At 43.7% G+C, this 20,979-nt stretch overlaps 1 protein-coding gene across 1 annotated transcript in view; it reads right to left on the bottom strand.

The window, feature by feature from the left end:
• CFAP36 (cilia and flagella associated protein 36) overlaps positions 1–20,979 on the bottom strand; it is a 413,629-nt gene that overhangs the window by 136,861 nt on the left and 255,789 nt on the right. The window contains exon 7 of the mRNA XM_053712018.1: positions 19,519–19,597. Within this exon, the coding sequence (XP_053567993.1) occupies positions 19,519–19,597 (79 nt within the window). The remainder of the gene's footprint in view (positions 1–19,518; positions 19,598–20,979) is intronic.

Raw genomic sequence — 20,979 nt, 5'->3', positions numbered from 1 at the left:
CAAAACTACCTTATCTTCATGGAAGATCAGATAAGGGGAATCACACTGTAAGGCAGATAACTCGAGCCGAAGAGATAGCTTCCAAAAACATAACTTTCCAAGATAAAAGCTTGATATCTATGGAATGCAGAAGATCAAACTGAACCCCTTGAAGAACTTTAAGAACTAAATTTAAACTCCATGGTGGAGCAACAGGTTTAAACACAGGCTTGATTCTAACTAAAGCCTGACAAAACGCCTGAACGTCTGGAACATCTGCCAGACGCTTGTGCAGAAGAATAGACAGAGCAGAAATCTGTCCCTTTAAGGAACTAGCTGACAATCCCTTCTCCAATCCTTCTTGGAGAAAGGATAATATCCTAGGAATCCTGACTTTACTCCATGAGTAACCCTTGGATTCACACCAATGAAGATATTTACACCATATCTTATGATAGATTTTCCTGGTGACAGGCTTTCGAGCCTGAATTAAGGTATCAATGACCGACTCGTTCAATCTCCAAGCAGTCAGTCGCAGAGAAATTAGATTTGGATGTTTGAAAGGATCTTAGAGTAGAAGGTCCTGCCTCAGCGGCAGAGTCCATGGTGGAAGGGATGACATGTCCACCAGATCTGCATACCAAGTCCTGTGTGGCCACGCAGGTGCTATCAAAATCACCGAAGATCTCTCCTGCTTGATCTTGGCAATCAGACGAGGGAGGAGAGGAAATGGTGGGAACACATAGGCCAGGTTGAAGGACCAGGGCACTGCTAGAGCGTCTATCAGCGCTGCCTGGGGATCCCTTGACCTGGACCCGTAACAAGGAAGCTTGGCGTTCTGACGAGACGCCATCAGATCCAGTTTTGGTTTGACCCATAGTTGAATCAGCTGGGCAAATACCTCCGGATGGAGCTCCCACTCCCCCGGATGAAAAGTCTGCTAGTTGAGGCCAAGCCTGAAGGGCATTGAATATCGCTCTCAGTTCCAGAATGTTTATCGGAAGGAGGGCTTACTCCTGAGTCCACGAACCCTGAGCCTTCAGGGAGTTCCAGACCGCGCCCCAGCCCAGAAGGCTGGCATCTGTCGTCACTATAGTCCACTCTGGCCTGCGGAAGCTCATTCCCCTGGACAGATGGACCCGAGATAACCACCAGAGAAGAGAATCCCTGGTCTCTTGATCCAGATTTAGCAGAGGGGACAAATCTGTGTAATCCCCATTCCACTGATTGAGCATGCAAAGTTGCAGTGGTCTGAGATGTAGGCGGGCAAACGGAACTATGTCCATTGCCGCTACCATTAGGCCGATTACTTCCATACACTGAGCTACTGACGGCCGAGAAGTGGAATGAAGAGCACGACAGGAAGTTAGAAGCTTTGATAACCTGACCTCTGTCAGAAAAAATTTCATTTCTACTGAATCTTTCAGTGTTCCTCTTGTGAGAGGGGAGAGAGAACTCTTTTCTTCGCTCACCGTCCACCCGTGAGACCTCAGAACGGCCAGAACAATGTCCGTATGGGACTTGGCGATTTGAAAAGTCGACGCTTGTATCAGAATGTCGTCTAGGTAAGGAGCCACTGCTATGCCCCGTGGCCTTAGAACCACCAGTAGGGACCCTAGAACCTTTGTAAAGATTCTTGGTGCCGTGGCTAACCCGAAGGGAAGAGCCACAAACTGGTAATGCCTGTCTAAGAAGGCGAACCTGAGGAACTGATGATGATCTCTGTGAATCGGAATGTGGAGATAAGCATCCTTTAAGTCCACGGTAGTCATATATTGACCCTCCTGGATCATAGGGACGATGGTTCGGATAGTCTCCATCTTGAAGGATGGGACCCTGAGAAATTTGTTTAGGATCTTGAGATCCAAGATTGGTCTGAAAGTTCCCTCTTTTTTGGGAACTATAAACAGATTTGAATAGAAGCCCTGCCCCTGTTCCTCCCTTGGAACTGGGTGGATCACTCCCATAACCAGTAGGTCCTGAACACAAAATAAGAATGCCTCTCTCTTTATCTGGTTTACAGATAATTGTGAGAGATGAAATCTCCCCTTTGGAGATGAAGCTTTGAAGTCCAGAAGATATCCCTGGGAAACAATCTCTAATGCCCAGGGATCCTGGACGTCTCTTGCCCAAGCCTGGGAGAAGAGAGAAAGTCTGCCTCCTACTAGATCCGGTCCCGGATCGGGGGCTACTCCTTCATGCTGTCTCAGAGGCAGCCGCAGGTTTCTTGGCCTGCTTCCCCTTGTTCCAAGCCTGGTTAGGCCTCCAGACTGGTTTGGACTGGGCGAAATTTCCCTCTTGTTTTGCATTAGAGGAAACTGAAGCTGCGCCACTCTTGAAGTTTCGAAAGGAACGAAAATTATTCTGTTTGGTCCTTAACTTATTGGACCTATCCTGAGGAAGGGCGTGACCTTTTTCTCCAGTAATATCAGAAATGATCTCCTTCAGACCAGGCCCGAATAGGGTCTGTCCCTTGAAGGGGATGTTAAGAAGCTTAGACTTTGAAGTAACGTCTGCTGACCAGGACTTAAGCCATAGCGCCCTACGCGCCAAAATGGCAAAACCTGAATTCTTAGCCGTTAGCTTGGCTAAATGAAAAATGGCGTCAGAAATAAAGGAGTTAGCTAACTTAAGAGCTTTAATCCTGTCTAGAATATCGTCTAGCGGGGTCTCTACCTGTAGAGCCTCCTCAAGAGACTCAAACCAAAAAGCCGCTGCAGCAGTAACTGGGGCAATGCATGCAAAAGGCTGGAGAATAAAACCTTGATGTATAAAAATTTTCTTAAGGAGACCCTCCAATTTTTTATCCATAGGATCTAGGAAAGCACAACTGTCCTCGACGGGGATAGTTGTACGCTTAGCTAGGGTAGAGACTGCTCCCTCCACCTTAGAAACCGTCTGCCACGAGTCCCGTATGGCGGCATCTATGGGAAACATCTTTTTGAAAGCAGGAGGGGGAGAGAACGGCACACCTGGTCTATCCCATTCCTTAGTAATAATTTCCGAAAACCTCTTAGGGACTGGAAAAACATCAGTGTAAACAGGCACTGCAAAGTATTTGTCCATTTTACACAATTTCTCTGGAACCACAATGGGGTCACAGTCATCCAGATTCGCTAAAACCTCCCTAAGTAATAAGCGGAGGTGTTCAAGCTTAAATTTAAACACTGTCATTTCAGAATCAGACTGAAGTAACGCCTTCCCTGAGTCTGAAATGTCACCCACAGATAGAAGCTCACCTGCCTCAGCTTCTGAGTATTGTGAGGGTATATCGGACACAGGCATTAAAGCATCAGAAAGCTCTGTATTAGTTCTAGCCCCAGAGCTGTCTCGCTTTCCTTGTAGCCCTGGCAGTTTGGAGAATACATCTGAGAGGGTAGCATTCATAACTGCCGCCATGTCCTGTAAGGTAAAAGAATTAGACGCGCTAGATGTACTTGGCGTCACTTGAGCGGGAGTTATAGGTTCTGACACATGGGGAGAGCTAGATGGCATAATCTCCCTCTTTTCAGTCAGAGAATCCCCTCGAGATAAATCTTTACGCGCCATAATATGGTCTTTATAGTTTATAGAAATATCAGTACATTTGGTACACATTCTAAGAGGGGGTTCCACCATGGCTTCAAAACATATTGAACAAGGAGTTTCCTCTATGTCAGACATGTTTAACAGACTAGTAATGAGACAAGCAAGCTTGGAAAACACTTTAATAAAGGTGAAACAGCAATTAAACAAAAACGTTACTGTGCCTTTAAGAGAAAAAAAAATAGCACTTAAACTGCAAAACAGTGTAAAAATACAGTAAAGTCTTTGAAATTTTTACAGTGTGTGTAAGGGACTAAAGCAACATTGCACCCCCTTGCAAATGGATGATTAACCCCTTAGGCCCCAAACCGGATTGAAAAACGTTAAAATCGTTAAAAATCAATTGAGCACCTTGCCACAGCTCTGCTGAGGCTCCTACCTGCCCTCAAAAACGATTTTGTGCAGAAATAACCCCTTTGAAATGGTCCTCAGATGCCAGAGGAAACCTCTAGGGAAGCTGGATGTCTCAGTCTGAATTAAAACTGCATAGTTAGAGTGCTAAAATAGGCCCCTCCCACCATGTACTGGATGTTAGAAGGGCCTTAAGAAAATACTCCTAGGAGTATCTGACTAGTCATGTGGAAACTAGGCCCCAAATAAAGACTTATCTCCCTCAGAGAAAAAACGTCCTATTTATGAAATCATGTAAACGTTTTGTCACTAAGTAATATGAATATTAACATGAGTATTGCCCTGTTTTGTAAGCATGATCCCAGTCGCTGTTAAATCACTGCATCAGGCTTACCTCAAATACACAAGGCTCTGTCAGCATTTTCTAGAACTTATTCATCTCTCTAGAAATAAAAAAACTGAACATACCTCAAAGCAGGTAATCTGCAGACCGTTCCCCCAACTAAAGTTTTCCCATATTCTTCAGTTATGTGTGAGAACAGCAATGGACCTTAGTTAAAAACCGCTAAGATCATCAAACCTCCAGGCAGAATTCTTCTTCTAATTTCTGCCTGAGAGTAAAACAGTACAACGCCGGTACCGTTTAAAAACAACAAACTTTTGATTGAAGGTAAAACTACACTAAGTCACCACATATCTCTTGATACTTCCTTTCTTGTCGAGAGTTGCAAGAGAATGACTGGGGGTGGCAGTTAGGGGAGGAGCTATATAGACAGCTCTGCTGTGGGTGTCCTCTTGCAACTTCCTGTTGGGAAGGAGAATATCCCACAAGTAATGGATGAACCCGTGGACTGGATACACCTTACAAGAAAAAATAACAATCTTAAAAAACGGTACTGCGCCTTTAAGAGAAAAAAAGCATACACGTTCTGCAAAACAGCCTTAAAATGCACCACATTTTTCAAAATTTTGCAAGCAGACACAATATATGTAGTTAATATTGCCCCACAAGGAATTATAACATTTAACCCTTTGTAAAACCGGATTGAAATTAGGCCTAAATCCGGAAAAAACACCCTCAGCACCTTGCAGGTAGGGCCTGCTGTGGCCCTACCTGCCCTCAGGGATAGTAAATGTGGGGTTAAAGCTTCGATTTGGCCCAAACATCCACCAGTGCCCTCAGGAGTTAGTGCTTGCTGCGAGAAACTAACTGCGCATCTGAGGCGCGAAAATAGGCCCCGTCCATCTCACTCGATGTCTCTACAGCCTCAAAGAACCGCACCAGAGCGGTTTTAACTAGCCATGTGGGTTCTGAGACCCAAAAAATAAGCCAAGTGTACCCTCAAATAAGTTGCCCAAAACGTTATTGCCCACAAAACGTTAACAGCACTCCCAGTTCATAAAAACGTTTGCCCACGAACATTTACAACTCAGTGTCTACCATCTTTGTAATTGGCCCCTTATGCAAGCATAGTAATGTCCTTCTTATTAGCTCTAGGGTTACTGCTTACCCTTACCCTCCTGGGTATAATGTCAGCCTTTCTGAAATACACAGTCTCTCCAGAAAAAAATGACTGAACATACCTCATTGCTGCATAGCTTGAAAACGTTCCTCACACTGAAGTTTCCTGTACTACTCTGTGGGAACAGCACTGGATCTTAGTTACAAATGCTAAGATCATCATCCTCCAGGCAGCAGTCTTCATCCATCTGCTGCCTGAGAGTAAATAGTACACACTGGTACCATTTAAAATAACAAACTCTTGCTCGAAGAAATTAAAAACTAATATTTTATCACCTCTTTCACTTTACCCTTCCTAGTACTTAGAGTCCCAGAAGCAGAACTTTTTTTCACTTTCTGCGATGAGATTTTTTTTTAGTTAAAAATTTTCTGCAGGTCATTTTGAAATAGAAATCACTACACCATGGTCTCTTCATGCATACCCCCCTGCATATCAATATCACCCTGGTCTCTTCATGCATACCCCCCCTGCATATCAATATCACCCTGGTCTCTTCATGCATACCCCCCTGCATATCAATATCACCCTGGTCTCTTCATGCATACCCCCCTGCATATCAATATCACCCTGGTCTACTCTCTTCATGCATACAACCCTTGCTTATCAATATCACCATGGTATCTTCATGCATACCCCCCCTGCATATCAATATCACCCTGGTCTACTCTCTTCATGCACACCACCCTTGCTTATCAATATCACCATGGTCTCTTCATGCATACCCCCCCCCCTGCATATCAATATCACCCTGGTCTACTCTCTTCATGCATACCCCCTTTGCATTCAATATCATCATGGTCTCTTCATGCATACCCCCCCCCCTTCATATCAATATCACCCTGGTCTCTTCATGCATACCCCCTGCAATATATTATATAAACATACTTTCACTGCACATATACCCAGCCCACCATACTGATTTTATTATGATTACTATGTGACCGTATATATATATATATATATATATATATACACACACACACACACACACACACACACACACACACACACACAGGGGCAGGTCTGTGCAAGAAGCCCACGGAATGTGAAGCAGTGTCTTCATCTAGTGAAACAAGTAGTGTTGCTTCAGGTCCGGCTAGCGATCCACAGTAAATATGTGTGGGCAGGCAAATAATTCAAATTGAGGGAAAACATCGCAACTGAACGCTGCTACACTGTAGCGTGTCAAGGAGCCTACGATATATTCTTCATCTACTCTGAGTTTGTGTCATAGGCAGCTGCTGCGTAGAACACTCATTGCCGGTCTTCTTTATATGGAGCTGCTCCACACACAGTGTTCTGTCTGGCACCGATATACTGCTGTTTAAATGAAATGGAGGATGGACATATGGAGTCTTCATCTAGTGAAACAAGTGGAGTTGCTTCAGGTCCTGCTAGCGATTGTGGCAGGCAAATAATCCAAATTGAGGCATGAAGGTGCGCAGACAGAGAAGGGAGTGGGAAGTCAGGGTTGAGGATCATCTCTTAGCAAGCAGCATGGGTTGGGAGAGCAACATGAAAAACTGCATATTTATTATTAAAAAAATATATACACACACTTCCAAAAAGTTTACCAATTCACTTACAACTTTAGCACACAGAAAACTTGGATGTATAATGTCTGGCCCTGACTTACCAATTCTGCAATCTGTTACACTACAGATTCTGCGATGAGATCGCACAGTGTCCTGCCTTGGGGCTTAGAGTATGCAAAGAGAATGACTGGGGGGTGGAGCTAAGGGAGGAGCTATATAGACAGCTCTGCTGTGGTGCTCTTTGCCACTTCCTGTTAGCAGGAGCATAATATCCCACAAGTAAAGGATGAATCCGTGGACTCGTCTTACCTTTATAGAAGAAACTAACATTTTATCACCTCTTTCACTTTACCCTTCCTATTACTTAGAGTAGATAAAGAGAATGACTGGGGGGTGGAGTCAAGGGAGGAGCTATATAGACAGCTCTGCTGTGGTGCTCTTTGCTACTTCCTGTCAGCAGGAGGATAATATCCCACAAGTAAAGGATGAATCCGTGGACTCGTCCTATCTTATAGAAGAAATTAGCTTTTTAAGGTTTGTGTATATTAAATAGCTGATTTTGTGTTTTGAAGCCACAACCTAATAAAATGGGTTGGGCTTGTAGGTATAATCAGATCATATTACTTTATCACATTGTGTAGATATACATCTTTATCTTATAATTGTCTGTAAACAAAAGACTTGGAGAGAACAATGGAACATCAACATTTTATTACCTTATCTCTTCTATACCCCACTGCTGGCTGTGTTTACACAGTATATCTATAGCTTGGACCTAAGGCCAGAAACTTTCAGAATAGGTGGGGATACCATATGCTAAATCATATATTTCAAATGCCAATATAAGGGTAAAGGAAATACTTGTTAACAATTTAATACACTTTAGCATGTAAAGAGGATCATTGGGAACAAATTAAAGGGGAGAAATTTTCCCCGGTAATGTGAATTGCTGAGATGGAACAATGATGAGCTTCTGTCCAATTCAGTATGCGAGAAACCACAGTCATCGTTAGAAAGTTGCGAGTACCACCCTGATGATTGATGTAGGCTACAGCCTTAATGTTGTCAGGCTGAAAATAAATGAAGACTTTTGAAATCCCCAGACCGCACCCCAACCCAAAAGGCTGGCATCCGTGGTAATTATTTCCCACAACGGACAAAGGAGGTCATCCCCAAAGAAACTGGATTGGGAAATATCAACCAGGAAAGAGCTTTTTTGACTGAAAAATCTAGATGGCTTAGCTGCAACAAATTGGTGTGTTCTCCATTTCCCTGTCTGAGCATGCAAAGTTGAAGAGGACGCAAATAAAAACCTTGCAAAGAGTGTAAATTCCGACAACCAGATTGGAGTTTGAGCTTTCTCCAATTGTCAAAACAGTTGAATTGAGACTGAGTCTGTGATCACTCCTAGAAATGAAATGCTTGTACTCAGACTCAGCGAGCTCTTTGCAATACTGAAATTCCAGCCATGACTGCACAGGTAGTGCTTGCTGATTGGTGGCTACATTTAGCCACCAATCGGCAAGTGCTACCAAGGTGCTGAACCAAAATGGGCCAGCTCCTAAGCTTACATTCCTGCTTTTTCAAATAAAGATACCAAGAGAACAAAGAAAAATTGATAATAGGAGTAAATTAGAAATTTGCTTAAAATTGCATGCTTTATCCGAATCATAAAATACAAACTTTGGGTTTTATATCCCTTCACTGTTCATGATCTACTGAATTGACAACAAATTACAAAAACAAACAACAACAAAAAAAAAATTATGCTTACCTGATGATTTAATTTCCATCTGTATGGGAAGAGTCCACAGCTGCATTCCTTACTTGTGGGAAATACTGAACCTGGCCACCAGGAGGATGCAAAGACAACCCAGCCAAAGGCTTTAATACCTCCCCCACTTCCCTCATCCCCCAGTCATTCTGCCGAGGGAACAAGGAACAGTAGGAGAAATATCAGGGTGAAAAAGGTGCCAGAAGAAAAAAATTCAAATTTAGGGCCGCCAATCGGAGAACACGGACGGGAGGTGTGGACTCTTCCCATACAGATGGAAATTAAATTATCAGGTAAGCATAATTTATGTTTTCCATCTTAATATGGGAAGAGTCCACAGCTGCATTCCTTACTTGTGGGAAACATATACCCAAGCTCTACAGTACACAAAATGCTAACGAGAGGGGAAAAAAGAGAGGCGGACCCTAATCTGAGGGCACCACAAGCCTGCAGAACCTCTCTCTCGAAGGCTGCTTCAGCAGTAGCAAAAACATCAAACTTTGATATTTTGGAAAAAGTATGTAAAGAGAACCAGATAGCCGCCTTACAAATCTGATCCATAGAGGCCTCATTTTTGAAGGCCCAAGAGGAACCACTGCTCTCGTAGAATGAGCTGTAATCCTCAGAGGAGGCTTATGTCCCACCGTTTCTTTGCTAAACAGATGACACTCCTCAGACAAAAAGATAAGGAAGTCGAAGGGGCCCTCTGACCTCTACGCTTCCCGGAAAAGAGAACGAACAGAGAAAGAGGTTTGTCTAAATTCCTTTGTGGCCCGTAGAAAACTTCAAGGCACAAACCACATCCAGAAATATGTTGTAAACGTTCATTCGACGAAGAAGGATTAGGACATAAGAAAGGAACCACAATCTCTTGAATGATGTTGCGAATTGACACAACCTTAGGAAGAAAAACTTGGTTCGTAGAACAGCCTTATCGGCATGAAACGCCAGATAAGGAGGGTCGCATTGCAAGGCAGCAATCTCAGAGATTCTGCGCGCAGTAGCAATAGCTAGTAGAAAAAGAACCTTCCAAGACAACAATTTAATGTCTACTTCATGCATAGGCTCCAACGGAGCTTGTTGCAAAACCTTAAAGACAAGATTTAAACTCCAAGGAGGAGCCTTAGATATAAAGACAGGTCTGATCCCAGCAGAGCCTTAACAAATGGCTGCACATCTGGAAGCTCTGCAAATCTCTTGTGCAGTAACACAGACAGGGCCAAAAACTGTCCCTTCAGGGGACTTGCAGAAAAGACCTTCTCCAGTTCATCCTGGAGAACAGAATAAGTAGATCCTCCACACCTTATGATAGATGCGACAAGCAACCAGCTTACGAGCTTGAATGAGAGTAAAAATAACTCTCTCAGAAAACCCTATCTTGGCTAGGACTAAGTGTTCAATCTCCACGCAGTCAGCCTCAGAGAATCTAGACATTGATGAACAAAGAGACCTTGGTCAGCAGATCCCTGCGACAAGGTATCTTCCACGGAGGAGATGATGACATTCCCACTAGATCCGCGAACCATATCCTTTGAGGCCAAGACGGAACAGTCAGTATAACTGACACCTGCTTGACTCGAGCTACTACACTAGGAAGTAGTGGTAACGGTTGAAAAGGATAAATTGGATTGAACCTCCAAGGCACTGCTAATGCATCTGTTAGTTCTGCCTGAGGATTCCTGTATCTCAACCCCTATCTAGGTAGCTTGGTATTGAGACGTTATAAGATCTTCCTCTTGCAAATCTCTGCAAACACTCGAAATGGAGAGACCATTCTCCCGGATGAAAGGATTGTCTGCTGAGGAAATCCGATACCCAGTTGTCCACACCCGGAATGTGGATCGCTGACAGCGAACAAATGCGGATCTCCCCCACACCAGAATCCGAGATACTTCCCTCATAGCTAGGGAGCTTCTCGATCCCCCCTGATGGTTGATGTAAGCTATTGAAGATATATTGTTTGATTGGAATCTGATTAACTGGGACAAACCCAGCAGAGGACAAGTCTTCAGAGCATTGTATATATCCAGAAGATCCACAATGAGATGAGGAGCTTTACCTCCTGAGACCAGATGCCCTGAGCCTTCCTGGCACCCCAAACGACAACCCATCCTGACACACTCGCAACTGTAGTCACAATCACCCACGATGGTCCTGAGATGGACGTCCCTCAGGACAAGTGACCCGGACAAAACCACCAAGAGAGCGATTCTCCAGATTGGTTGTCCAGAGAAATCTGTTGAGACAAATCCAAATGATCGCCGTTCCACTAGTTCAGCATGCACAGTTGCAACAGTCTGAGGTGAAACCTGGCAAAGGAAATGATGTCCAAGCTGGACACCATGAGACCAATCATCTCCATACACTGAGTCACAGATGGCCTTAAGGAGATGTGGAGGGAAAGACATGTTGAAGCTAGCTTGCAACGTCTCTGGTCTGTTAGAAATATTCTCATGTCTATTATAGTACCCGAGAATTCTACCCTGGTACTTGATACAAGAGAACTCTCTCTAGATTATCTGTCATCCATGGGATCGAAGAAGACAGGAGATATTCCGAATGGTCCACTCGCTAGACCAAACGGAAGAGCAATAAACTGGAAGTGCTGGTCCAGGAATCTATCGTGATCATGAACTACCCCTCTCAAACGAGGGGAAGAATGGACCTTAATGTCTCCATCTTAAACGAGGGGACATTTAAAAACCTGCTTAAGCACTTTAGATCCAGAATGGGATGGAAAGTTCCCTCCTTCTTAGGGACCACCAAAAGGTTTGAATAGTATCCCAAACCTCTCACTGCGATAGACACCCGGACAATAACTCCTAGAGGACAGATCCCGTACACACCCCAGAAAGGCTTCCCTCCTTTCTGTTCAGGAAGACAGGAGGAATCTGCCATTGGGTGGCTGAGACTTAAAACCTATCTTGTAACCCTGAGCTATGACCTCCAGGACCCATAGATCCTGCACGTCCCTGAACCAAACGACTGAAAAGAGCGACATACTTCCCCCTACATTATCCAGAAGAGGACCGGGGACCGCCCATTCATGCCGACGTAGACTCGGCGGGCTTCTTGCTCGGCTTGGATTTATTCCAGGACTGAGCCGGCTTCCAAGAGCTCTTGGTTTGCTCTGGCTTAGCGGAGGACTGCTGACATGGTCTTTATCAGAACGAAAATCGTCCCTTAGATTAGTTTATATACTCTTGCGGTAGGATGACCGTCGAGATGATTGAGCCCAGGCCAGGACCAGCAAATCATTCCCTTAAAGGGAGGGAAGAAGTCTAGACTTAGAAGTCACATCCGCAGACCATGACTTCAGCCAGAGCCCGACGGGCCTGAACAGAAAAAGCTGTAGTCATAACTTTCAAGCGAATAAACGGTCTAATAGCAGTACAGATAAAAGAATTAACAACCCTCAAGACCGTAAATCTTTTCTGAGTAACGTCAAGGGGATCCTCCATCTCGATCAAATCCTATAAAGGAGTCACACCAGAAGGTAGTTTCTCTAGTAACCGCGGCAACAGCCGCCACCGGTTGAAACAAATATCCTGTATGTTGAAACATCTTTCTGAACAGAGTTTCCATCTTTTATCCATGGGCTCTTCAAACGAAGAACTATCGTCAAGCGGGATAGTAGTACGTTTAGCAAGGGTGAAGAGAATGCCATCCCATTTAGGGACAGAACCTCACAACTCCATTGAGAGTCCAGGACCGGGGACAATTTGTTAAAGGGAGAAGAGGGGGAAAAGAAATCCAATCCTGTCCCATTCATTCTTAATAATGTTCGCCATCTAACAGGAGCAGGGAAGGATAAGGTACCACCCTGTCCTCAACTCTATCCAATTTAGGAAATAAAGGTTAATCATGCAATTTGGTCTCTGGAACCTCTGAATTCTCCAAAAACCTCCTTTAGAAGAAAGCGCAAATTCCTAAACTAAAGTCTGGTTCCTCCGCAGCCGGAGGTTTAGAGGCAGCAGACTAGAGAAATAAAACATCTTATTTTATTCAAAAAAACAGCACCCTTATACCCCAATGGCTAGGGAACTCATCACCTCCTATGACCCAGACTGTACAGAGATTTATGACTCCTCTCTGATAGACACCCGGTCAGGAAAAAGGGAATGCATCACATGGTGCACAATGCAGGACCGTCCCTATGAGAAAGCGCGCCAAGCTTGTAAGCTGCATGGCTCTCAAAGTGAAAGTGAAACCTGTATATTCCATAACAGCCTAGGAGCCCATACCATATCACACATAAAGCAGCATAAAAACATAATTTATGCTTACCTGATAAATTCCTTTCTTCTGTTGTGTGATCAGTCCACGGGTCATCATTACTTCTGGGATATAACTCCTCCCCAACAGGAAATGCAAGAGGATTCACCCAGCAGAGCTGCATATAGCTCCTCCCCTCTACGTCAGTCCCAGTCATTCGACCAAGAATCAACGAGAAAGGAGTAACCAAGGGTGAAGTGGTGACTGGAGTATAATTTAAAAGATATTTACCTGCCTTAAAACAGGGCGGGCCGTGGACTGATCACACAACAGAAGAAAGGAAATTATCAGGTAAGCATAAATTATGTTTTCTTCTGTTATGTGTGATCAGTCCACGGGTCATCATTACTTCTGGGATACCAATACCAAAGCAAAAGTACACGGATGACGGGAGGGATAGGCAGGCTCATTATATAGAAGGAACCACTGCCTGAAGAACCTTTCTCCCAAAAATAGCCTCCGAAGAAGCAAAAGTGTCAAATTTGTAAAATTTGGAAAAAGTATGAAGCGAAGACCAAGTTGCAGCCTTGCAAATCTGTTCAACAGAGGCCTCATTCTTAAAGGCCCAAGTGGAAGCCACAGCTCTAGTGGAGTGAGCTGTAATTCTTTCAGGAGGCTGCTGACCAGCAGTCTCATAGGCTAAACGTATTATGCTACGAAGCCAAAAAGAGAGAGAGGTAGCAGAAGCTTTTTGACCTCTCCTCTGTCCAGAATAAACGACAAACAGGGAAGAAGTTTGGCGAAAATCTTTAGTTGCCTGCAAGTAGAACTTGAGGGCACGAACTACATCCAGATTGTGTAGAAGACGTTCCTTCTTTGAAGAAGGATTTGGACACAAGGATGGAACAACAATCTCTTGATTGATATTCCTGTTAGTGACCACCTTAGGTAAGAACCCAGGTTTAGTACGCAGAACTACCTTGTCTGAGTGAAAAATCAGATAAGGAGAATCACAATGTAAGGCTGATAACTCAGAGACTCTTCGAGCCGAGGAAATAGCCATTAAAAACAGAACTTTCCAAGATAACAATTTTATATCAATGGAATGAAGGGGTTCAAATGGAACACCCTGTAAAACGTTAAGAACTAAGTTTAAACTCCATGGCGGAGCAACAGCTTTAAACACAGGCTTGATCCTAGCTAAAGCCTGACAAAAAGCCTGGACGTCTGGATTTTCTGACAGACGCCTGTGTAACAAGATGGACAGAGCTGAAATCTGTCCCTTTAATGAACTAGCTGATAAACCCTTTTCTAACCCTTCTTGTAGAAAAGACAATATCCTAGAGATCCTAACCTTACTCCAGGAGTAATGTTTGGATTCGCACCAGTATAGGTATTTACGCCATATTTTATGGTAAATCTTTCTGGTAACAGGCTTCCTAGCCTGTATCAGGGTATCAATAACCGACTCAGAAAAACCACGTTTTGATAAAATCAAACGTTCAATTTCCAAGCAGTCAGCTTCAGAGAAGTTAGATTTTGATGTTTGAATGGACCCTGTATCAGAAGGTCCTGTCTTAGAGGTAGAGACCAAGGCGGACAGGAAGACATGTCCACTAGATCTGCATACCAAGTCCTGCGTGGCCATGCAGGCGCTATTAGAATCACTGATGCTCTCTCCTGCTTGATTTTGGCAATCAATCGAGGAAGCAGCGGAAAGGGTGGAAACACATAAGCCATCCCGAAGTTCCAAGGTGCTGTCAAAGCATCTATCAGAACCGCTCCCGGATCCCTGGATCTGGACCCGTAGCGAGGAAGTTTGGCGTTCTGGCGAGACGCCATGAGATCTATCTCTGGTTTGCCCCAACGTCGAAGTATTTGGGCAAAGACCTCCGGATGAAGTTCCCACTCCCCCGGATGAAAAGTCTGGCGACTCAAGAAATCCGCCTCCCAGTTCTCCACTCCCGGGATGTGGATTGCTGACAGGTGGCAAGAGTGAGACTCTGCCCAGCGAATTATCTTTGATACTTCCACCATTGCTAGGGAGCTTCTTGTCCCTCCCTGATGGTTGATGTAAGCTACAGTCGTGATGTTGTCCGACTGAAACCTGATGAACCCCCGAGTTGTTAATTGGGGCCAAGCTAGAAGGGCATTGAGAACTGCCCTCAATTCCAGAATGTTTATTGGAAGGAGACTCTCCTCCTGATTCCATAGTCCCTGAGCCTTCAGAGAATTCCAGACAGCGCCCCAACCTAGTAGGCTGGCGTCTGTTGTTACAATTGTCCAGTCTGGCCTGCTGAATGGCATCCCCCTGGACAGGTGTGGCCGATGAAGCCACCATAGAAGAGAATTTCTGGTCTCTTGATTCAGATTCAGAGTAGGGGACAAATCTGAGTAATCCCCATTCCACTGACTTAGCATGCATAATTGCAGAGGTCTGAGGTGTAGGCGTGCAAAAGGTACTATGTCCATTGCCGCTACCATTAAGCCGATCACCTCCATGCATTGAGCTACTGACGGGTGTTGAATGGAATGAAGGACACGGCATGCATTTTGAAGCTTTGTTAACCTGTCCTCTGTCAGGTAAATCTTCATTTCTACAGAATCTATAAGAGTCCCCAAGAATGGAACTCTTGTGAGAGGAAAAAGAGAACTCTTCTTTTCGTTCACTTTCCATCCATGCGACCTTAGAAATGCCAGAACTAACTCTGTATGAGACTTGGCAGTTTGAAAGCTTGAAGCTTGTATTAGAATGTCGTCTAGGTATGGAGCTACCGAAATCCCTCGCGGTCTTAGTACCGCCAGAAGGGCACCCAGAACCTTTGTGAAGATTCTTGGAGCCGTAGCCAATCCGAATGGAAGAGCTACAAACTGGTAGTGCCTGTCTAAGAAGGCAAACCTTAGATACCGGTGATGATCTTTGTGGATCGGTATGTGAAGGTAAGCATCCTTTAAATCCACTGTGGTCATGTACTGACCCTCTTGGATCATGGGTAAGATTGTCCGAATAGTTTCCATTTTGAACGATGGAACTCTTAGGAATTTGTTTAGAATCTTTAAATCTAAGATTGGCCTGAAAGTTCCCTCTTTTTTGGGAACCACAAACAGGTTTGAGTAGAACCCTTGTCCTTGTTCCGACCGCGGAACCGGATGGATCACTCCCATTATTAACAGATCTTGTACGCAGCGTAGAAACGCTTCTTTCTTTATCTGGTTTATTGACAACCTTGACAGATGAAATCTCCCTCTTGGGGGAGATAATTTGAAGTCTAGAAGGTATCCCTGAGATATGATCTCTAGTGCCCAGGGATCCTGAACATCTCTTGCCCAGGCCTGGGCGAAGAGAGAGAGTCTGCCCCCCACTAGATCCGGTCCCGGATCGGGGGCTCTCGGTTCATGCTGTCTTTGGGGCAGCAGCAGGTTTCCTGGCCTGCTTGCTCTTGTTCCAGGACTGGTTAGGCTTCCAGCCTTGCCTGTAACGAGCAACAGCTCCTTCCTGTTTTGGTGCAGTGGAGGTTGATGCTGCTCCTGTTTTGAAGTTCCGAAAGGGACGAAAATTAGACTGTCTAGCCTTAGCTTTGGCTTTGTCTTGAGGTAGGGCGTGGCCCTTACCTCCTGTAATGTCAGCGATAATCTCTTTCAAACCGGGCCCAAATAAAGACTGCCCCTTGAAAGGTATATTAAGTAATTTGGACTTAGAAGTAACATCGGCTGACCAGGATTTTAGCCACAGCGCCCTACGTGCCTGTATGGCGAATCCTGAGTTCTTAGCCGTAAGTTTGGTTAAATGTACTACGGCCTCCGAAATGAAGGAATTAGCTAGTTTAAGGACTCTAAGCCTGTCCGTAATGTCGTCTAGCGTAGATGAACTAAGGTTCTCTTCAAGCGACTCAATCCAAAATGCTGCCGCAGCCGTAATCGGCGCGATACATGCAAGGGGTTGTAATATAAAACCTTGTTGAACAAACATTTTCTTAAGGTAACCCTCTAATTTTTTATCCATTGGATCTGAGAAAGCACAGCTATCCTCCACCGGGATAGTGGTACGCTTAGCTAAAGTAGAAACTGCTCCCTCCACCTTGGGGACCGTTTGCCATAAGTCCCGAGTGGTGGCGTCTATTGGAAACATCTTTCTAAATATTGGAGGGGGTGAGAACGGCACACCGGGTCTATCCCACTCCTTAGTAACAATTTCAGTTAGTCTCTTAGGTATAGGAAAAACGTCAGTACTCGCCGGTACCGCAAAGTATTTATCCAACCTACACAGTTTCTCTGGTATTGCAACGGTGTTACAATCGTTGAGAGCTGCTAAGACCTCCCCTAGTAATACACGGAGGTTCTCCAATTTAAATTTAAAATTTGAAATATCTGAGTCCAATCTGTTTGGATCAGAACCGTCACCCACAGAATGAAGCTCTCCGTCCTCATGCTCTGCGAGCTGTGACGCAGTATCAGACATGGCCCTAGCATTGTCAGCGCACTCTGTTCTCACCCCAGAGTGATCACGCTTGCCTCTTAGTTCTGGTAATTTAGACAAAACTTCAGTCATAACAGTAGCCATATCTTGTAATGTTATCTGTAATGGCCGCCCAGATGTACTAGGCGCCAAAATATCACGCACCTCCCGGGCGGGAGATGCAGGTACTGCCGCGTGAGGCGAGTTAGTCGGCATAACTCTCCCCTCGCTGTTTGGTGAAATTTGTTCACATTGTACAGATTGACTTTTATTTAAAGTAGCATCAATACAGTTAGTACATAAATTTCTATTGGGCTCCACCTTGGCATTGGAACAAATGACACAGATATCTTCCTCTGAGTCAGACATGTTTAACACACTAGCAAAAAACTTACAACTTGGTTATAATCTTTTTTAGCAAAAAACGTACTGTGCCTCAAAGAGGTACTAACGATTAAATGACAGTTGAAATAATGAACTGAAAAACAGTTATAGCATCAAACTTTAAAACAACAAAACTTTTAGCAAAGGTTTGTTCCCATTAGTAAAATAACAATAATTAAATTTGACATAAAAAATACAAAGCAACGTTTTTATTCACAGTCACTATAAGAATTCTCACAGCTCTGCTGAGAAAATTTACCTCCCTTCAAAGAAGTTTGAAGACCCCTGAGATCTATCAGAGATGAACCGGATCATGCAGGAAATATAAAAGTAACTGACTGGTATTTTTTGATGCGTAGCAAAGAGCGCCAAAAACGGCCCCTCCCTCTCCCACACAGCAGTGAAGAGAAACGAAACTGTCACAATTAAAGCAAAAAAACTGCCAAGTGGAAAATAATGCCCAAATATTTATTCACACAGTACCTCAGCAATGTAAACGATTCTACATTCCAGCAAAAACGTTTAACATGATAAATAGTTATTAAAAAGGATTAGTGACCTTTAACAGAGTAGTTCCGGTGAAATACCATCCCCAGAATACTGAAGTGTATACATACATGTCATTTTAACGGTATGGCAGGATTTTCTCATCAATTCCATTCAGAAAATAAAAACTGCTACATACCTCAATGCAGATTCATCTGCCCGCTGTCCCCTGATCTGAAGCCTTTACCTCCCTCAGATGGCCGAGAACAGCAATATGATCTTAACTACTCCGGTTAAAATCATAGTAAAAAACTCTGACAGATTCTTCCTCAAACTCTGCCAGAGAAGTAATAACACGCTCCGGTGCTATTTTAAAATAACAAACTTTTGATTGAAGTCATAAAAACTAAGTATAATCACCATAGTCCTCTCACACATCCTATCTAGTCGTTGGGTGCAAGAGAATGACTGGGACTGACGTAGAGGGGAGGAGCTATATGCAGCTCTGCTGGGTGAATCCTCTTGCATTTCCTGTTGGGGAGGAGTTATATCCCAGAAGTAATGATGACCCGTGGACTGATCACACATAACAGAAGAAATCAAACATATAAGTTTATTTCCTCCTGTTCAATAATCCCCCTAAGGAGATATTAACCCTTGATTCTATACAGATAAAAGGAGTCACACTGTGACCCTGTCTTCTTTCATTATCATACATGTATAAAATATGAAACGATCTTACCAGAATCTACGCCGTGGAACAGGAACATGGCCCTTCAAGTGTGACAGATAGTAGCATCGCTTCTGACATATACTTGATTGAAGAAAGCAGGCAGCGAAACTCGTCAACACAGATTGCCTATGGAGCTGTTAATATGAGTCGGGATGATTTGCAGAAAGACTCTCCCTATGCTCTAACTGAGAGGCTGACTCCAGTCCCATCTCAAAGAGTACTACCCTCCATAAGAGACTACTCCGAAATCTTCTAACACTTCTCTGCCAACCTCCTGGGACGGAAGGCAAAGAATGACTGGGGTTATGAGGAAGTGGGGGAGGTATTTAAGCCTTTGGCTGGGGTGTCTTTGCCTCCTCCTGGTGGCCAGGTTCAGTATTTCCCACAAGTAAGGAATGCAGCTGTGGACTCTACCCATATTAAGATGGAAACAACTACAAAAAAAAGCACTTAAACGTTCTGCAATCAGTACTTAAAATTTTACTTGAATAACTCACCTGACATTTTTGATTTTCCTTCATCACCTTTGGAAATGGCCTTTTTTGACTGATCATGCAAAGTTGTAACAGGTCTTTCCTTAAAAATATGATAAAATTATATCAGCACGACAATCATCAAAATTAATTCTATGAATAGCACAGTCGATGGTTACACTAAATATAAAGAAATGCAATATTTGTGATTACAACCTTGTAAGCTCTCGAAAAAAAAATGCTAAAAATATGCACTTAAAGAAATAGTCTAGTCAAAATTAAACTTTCATTATTCAGATAGAGCATGCAATTTTAAGTAATTTTCTAATTTACTCATTGTTCGCTTGGTATCTTAATTTGAAAAAACATAATTTATGCTTACCTGATAAATTCCTTTCTTCTGTAGTGTGATCAGTCCACGGGTCATCATTACTTCTGGGATATTACTCCTCCCCAACAGGAAGTGCAAGAGGATTCACCCAGCAGAGCTGCATATAGCTCCTCCCCTCTACGTCACTCCCAGTCATTCGACCAAGGACCAACGAGAAAGGAAAAGCCAAGGGTGAAGTGGTGACTGGAGTATAAATTAAAAAATATTTACCTGCCTTAAAAACAGGGCGGGCCGTGGACTGATCACACTACAGAAGAAAGGAATTTATCAGGTAAGCATAAATTATGTTTTCTTCTGTTAAGTGTGATCAGTCCACGGGTCATCATTACTTCTGGGATACCAATACCAAAGCAAAAGTACACGGATGACGGGAGGGATAGGCAGGCTCTTTATACAGAAGGAACCACTGCCTGAAGAACCTTTCTCCCAAAAATAGCCTCCGATGAAGCAAAAGTGTCAAATTTGTAAAATTTGGAAAAAGTATGAAGCGAAGACCAAGTTGCAGCCTTGCAAATCTGCTCAACAGAGGCCTCATTCTTGAAGGCCCAAGTGGAAGCCACAGCTCTAGTAGAATGAGCTGTAATTCTTTCAGGAAGCTGCTGTCCAGCAGTCTCATAAGCTAAACGAATTATGCTACGAAGCCAAAAAGAAAGAGAGGTAGCAGAAGCTTTTTGACCTCTCCTCTGCCCAGAGTAAACGACAAACAGAGAAGACGTTTGTCGAAATTCCTTAGTTGCATGTAAGTAAAATTTTAGAGCACGGACTACATCCAGGTTGTGCAGTAGACGTTCCTTCTTCGAAGAAGGATTTGGGCACAAGGAAGGAACAACAATCTCTTGATTGATATTCCTGTTAGTAACTACCTTAGGTAAGAACCCAGGTTTAGTACGCAGAACTACCTTATCCGAATGAAAAATCAAATAAGGAGAATCACAATGTAAGGCTGATAATTCAGAGACTCTTCGAGCCGAGGAAATAGCCATTAAAAATAGAACTTTCCAAGATAACAACTTTATATCAATGGAATGAAGGGGTTCAAACGGAACGCCCTGTAAAACATTAAGAACAAGGTTTAAACTCCATGGTGGAGCAAC

This window comes from Bombina bombina, chromosome 4 (assembly GCF_027579735.1).
Source record: "Bombina bombina isolate aBomBom1 chromosome 4, aBomBom1.pri, whole genome shotgun sequence".
NCBI classification, from domain to species: domain Eukaryota; kingdom Metazoa; phylum Chordata; class Amphibia; order Anura; family Bombinatoridae; genus Bombina; species Bombina bombina.
This window is presented reverse-complemented; position numbering and strand designations above follow the sequence as displayed.